This window comes from Triticum dicoccoides, chromosome 7B, assembly GCF_002162155.2.
Source record: "Triticum dicoccoides isolate Atlit2015 ecotype Zavitan chromosome 7B, WEW_v2.0, whole genome shotgun sequence".
In the NCBI taxonomy this organism is placed as follows: domain Eukaryota; kingdom Viridiplantae; phylum Streptophyta; class Magnoliopsida; order Poales; family Poaceae; genus Triticum; species Triticum dicoccoides.
This window is the reverse complement of record NC_041393.1, coordinates 263,428,152-263,430,434: the sequence shown is the minus strand read 5'-3', so window position 1 is coordinate 263,430,434 and position 2,283 is coordinate 263,428,152. Positions and strand designations below refer to the sequence as shown.

Genomic DNA, 2,283 nt, shown 5'->3' with positions numbered 1-2,283 from the left:
GCGCCGCCGCCCGCTGACCCCGACCCGCGTCGGCCCTAGTGAGCAGGGGGAAGGAAGGCCCCGCCGCCGCCGAGGCTGACCGGGCTTCGCCCGTCAGCGCGAGCCGGCGGCGGCGAGGGAGGAGTCGAGGAGGAGGGGGGCCTGTTACCGGCGGCTAGGGTTTCCCCTCCGCGTCGCCCGCGGGAGCGACCGGGAGGGGAGGGGGGGGGGTCGACTGCAAGATTTTTGCTTTGGGTTTCAGAAAAACTGTACAGACCTGCTTGCTGTAGTATCCGTGTTATGTACTTGGTGTCAAATACAAAGTTCAAATATCATTTGATACAAGGAACAGGTATCCGAATTTTATAAAAGTAGATATAGCAAACATTAGGCTTGATTGCATTAATAATTTATATAGTTGCAGATGAACTTACTTCTGGTACTAATCCTTTGATGCTTTTCTTTTTATTTCACCAGTACAAGATTAAGCTTGACAGTGAAATCTTGGATAGTATGTAACACCCTTTCTGCATATTTAGAATCTGTATGCAAACTCACACCAGGTGCCAGGTAAGCTGGTTTAATTTTACTTTGGTTTTACTAACCAAATTAGTTTTAATAATCCAGTTCCATTTTTGTCTTCCCTGCTAATTTGTGCCTTTCTGTGTCAGATGCATCATAGTTAATAAAAAAACTTCTGCTGTAATGGAGGTACTGCTCTTTAGTAGTTTGCTTAATTTGATTTTATCACCTCAAGTGTTTTACACAAAATTTGAACTATGTGCATCTACTGGTGAGTCCTTGGGCCTCGCTCTATCTCAGTTTTCAAGATGGAAGAATGTCTTAAAGTTTCAACTACTATTTACTAATTGTAGGTTCCTTTGAAGATTCCGCCTAATCTTTAGAAACAGAAAATTAGAAGTATATATTGTCCGCTAGATGCAAGCATAAGTAGCTTAAAACTGAAACGCCGGCATCTCGGACCTCCTCCATGGTTTGCCAGGCTACCAAGATCAATAATGTAGCGGCATGAGGAGGGAATTTGATCAAGGCATAAGTAGGTAAATACCCCTAGCTATTTTCTTTATTATATTTTGCCCTTCTCTCACTTTATTCTATTCTACCTTTTAGTGATTGTATAATTAAAATATTCAATAAACATACATTTACTTATGCTTCGGAGGATAAGACTTCTATAAATACACCCACCCATGCCTAAGATTTTAGCAAATAAATCTTGGCTCATTAAATTTTGTTTTTAATGAAAGGAACAATTTCTTCAATGACAAACTACATCTTTTTCTTTGTTAGGCTGTAGAAAAGATAGGTGATATTAAATGTTTCCTCACAAATATCCTCTCTAATCGACGAGAATAATTGAGGATGTAACGATGTGAACATTGGTTGTTTATCGACACGGTACTAATATTGCCTTAATGCACAATAAATTGAAATATCCTCCTCTGAGTATATGCCTCTACAAAAGGATGCCTAATGAATTCAATGGTTTGCCTCATTTTTACAAAAATTTGGACCATTCTAGCTCACTGAGATAGTTTCTAATTTAGTTTGTTGATTATATTTTATTACTAAGTTTTACTGGGCTGTGTCCTCATGGATTTCAAGTTTCGTTGGAGATATGTCATCTGCCAATGTTAGAAGAACAGGTGCTTCCATAGAAAAAGGTCTTCGTTTCGATTCCTTCCCTTTGAAGGAAACTCCAAATCGAGTCGTCCGTGACATGCGTAGGCTTGCTAAAAGCTGACTCATGTCTTAGAGATTTTTAGTAGTGAATTTAAGTGCATGGTTACTGATATGGCTATGGAATGCACGGGTTGTACAACAACTAAGTTTGTAGAGTGAATTCATGTGCTCATAAAGGAAGTGGTGAAAAACAATATCATATGGATACATCTTAAGAGGTGCACAATTGGCGAATATTTCGATTGTGCTCCTTCAGGCCATCTTTGATGCTCAGATTGTGCTTTCGTTGACATTCACATATTCTTGTTGTTAGTGTGTATGTGCAGCTATTGAGATAGGTCTCTTATATGAATGTTAGATGTCATTTCTAAATTCATGTTGTAACTATTTCTGCCTTGCTAAGCTGAGATCAGGGACTGTTGGTCATTTCTAAAGATCAGGACCCAACCAGCCTCATTTCTAAAGATCAGGACCCAACCAGCCTCATTTCTAAAGATCAGGATTCAACCAGCCATCCTAATATGAGTGTCGAATATTGGGAAGTTTGAAGAAGTCTAACATGCATAACATTAGGAGCCCCCCCTCTCCCAGTCGAGATTA

General features: G+C 40.0%; 1 protein-coding gene across 1 annotated transcript in view; it reads left to right on the top strand.

Annotated features, from left to right (window-relative positions):
- The window catches only part of LOC119338861 (serine/arginine repetitive matrix protein 1-like), a 3,769-nt gene extending 2,892 nt beyond the window's left edge, over positions 1–877 (top strand). Inside the window, exons 4-7 of the mRNA XM_037611078.1 lie at positions 457–490; positions 543–549; positions 651–772; positions 855–877. Of these exons, the coding sequence (XP_037466975.1) occupies positions 457–490; positions 543–549; positions 651–772; positions 855–877 (186 nt within the window). The remainder of the gene's footprint in view (positions 1–456; positions 491–542; positions 550–650; positions 773–854) is intronic.
- The last annotated feature ends 1,406 nt before the right edge of the window (positions 878–2,283 follow it).